Here is a 1927-nt window from a genome sequence, read left to right as displayed (position 1 = left end):
TTAATTATGTATTTCCTAAGAATATGGGTGTTCTACAGTGTCAGAGTGTATTTATCAACTTCAATAAATATAACATCACTATAATATAATTGTATATATGTTTTGAAAGAATAAGAATTAGAAAATTAAAGATATTTTTTAAAAAATTAAAAAGAGGTTTCTTTTTTTTAATACAGAGAGGCAATATTTAAAAGTTTCCTACTCCATGGTTTCTTTTAAAAAAATATTTTACTTATTTGAGAGAGAGAGAATGAGTGGGTGGAAGGGGCAGAAGGAGAAGCAGACTCCTCACTGAGCAAGAAGCCCAGTGTATGGTTTGATCCCAGAACTCTGGGATCATGACCTGAGCCAAAGGCAGATGCTTAACCTACTGAACCATCCAGGTGCCCCTACTTTGTAGTTTCTTAAAAGACAGGTCCCACATTCAACATTTTCTTCAGAGCTCCCATAACATTCTTATTTCTTAGACTATAGATCAAAGGGTTGAGCACAGGAGTGAGTATGGTGTAAAAGACAGATACCATGATGTCCTTCTCTGGTGTATGGTAGGATTTGGGGAGCATGTAAGTATAAATGGCAGCCCCATAGAAGAGGATGACCACAGTCATGTGGGAAGAACAAGTGACAAAGGCCTTCTTCTGTCCTTCTGCTGAGTTCATCCTATGGATGGTGATGAGGATAAAGTAGTAAGAGCCTGAAATGACTATCACAGGAATGAGAAGCATAAGGACACAGCACAGGTACATGAAAATCTCATAGATGGAAGTGTCCGAACAAGAGAGTTTCAATACAGCAGGGACTTCACAGAAAAAATGATGTATCTCCCGAGATCTGCAGAAGGGGAAGGTCATGGTGATGGGAGTAAACAAGAAGCCATCCACTGAGCCCAGGAACCAGCAGCCAGATGATAGAAGGTGTAACACGCGATGGTTCATGAGGACAGGGTAATGAAGAGGATGGCAGATGGCCACATAGCGGTCATAGGCCATAGAGGCTAGAAGAAAAAATTCTGAACCTGCTAGTGTCAGATAGAGAAACATTTGTATCCCACATTCTATGTCTGAGATCTTGTTCATACCCATGACTTGGTCCATGAGCATCTTGGGCACAGTAACAGAAATATACATCATGTCCATGAGAGATAGCTGGCTAATGAAAAAATACATGGGGGTGTGGAGGTGGGCATCGGAATGTATCAATAGTATCAAGATGGTGTTTCCAGACACGGCCATTAGGAAAAGCACGAAAATGACCAAACAAAGGAGAGCTGGGTGTTTGGATTCACTGAAGATTCCCACCAGGATGAAATCTGATCTCCCAGTATGGTTAGCTAGCCAGTTGGCGTTCTCCATGTGATTTCACCTGGGCAACCTAGGGAAGTTTTGGGATTAATGAATCAATCACGAACCACCACCCACTGAAATGAATGTGTTGAGAGAGAAAGAGAGAATGAGAACCCAATTATGTTATTAGAAAAAAATTCCATGGTTTTATGGATTTAGAGAATACAAATTATCTGTAATTATATAAATTTACCATTTGGGAGGTTGCATTGTTCATTGTATCGTGAGTTTTCCTTTTTCTATAGTATCCTTTACCAATAAGCATGTACAATTTTTTAGGTTAGCTGTTGCCCTAACCAAACACAAAAAATGAATCAAAATGTAAAATTTATATATATATATATTTATATATATATATTTATATATATATACACATATATGTATATTTATATATATACATATATGTGTGTGTATGTATATATGTATACAAATATATGTATACATATGTATATATGTATTTAAATGTGTGTGTGCATATATATACGTATGTATATATATGTGTGCATATATATATGCATACACACACACACACACACACACACACACACACACACACAAATCTCCCCTTCTAGAATTTTTATTGT

General features: G+C 37.1%; 1 protein-coding gene across 1 annotated transcript; it reads right to left on the bottom strand.

Moving 5' to 3' along the window:
• Positions 1 to 404: 404 nt before the first annotated feature.
• Positions 405 to 1352, bottom strand: LOC123936468 (olfactory receptor 2T4-like). The gene has a single exon (XM_045996987.1). The coding sequence runs from the start codon at positions 1350 to 1352 to the stop codon at positions 405 to 407; it is 948 nt and encodes a 315-aa protein (XP_045852943.1).
• Between the last annotated feature and the right edge of the window lie 575 nt (positions 1353 to 1927).

The sequence above is a fragment of the Meles meles genome, unplaced genomic scaffold, assembly GCF_922984935.1.
Source record: "Meles meles unplaced genomic scaffold, mMelMel3.1 paternal haplotype, whole genome shotgun sequence".
Taxonomy (NCBI): Eukaryota; Metazoa; Chordata; class Mammalia; order Carnivora; family Mustelidae; genus Meles; species Meles meles.
The sequence above is the reverse complement of the archived record's forward strand: the minus strand, read 5'-3'. Positions and strand labels throughout refer to the sequence as shown.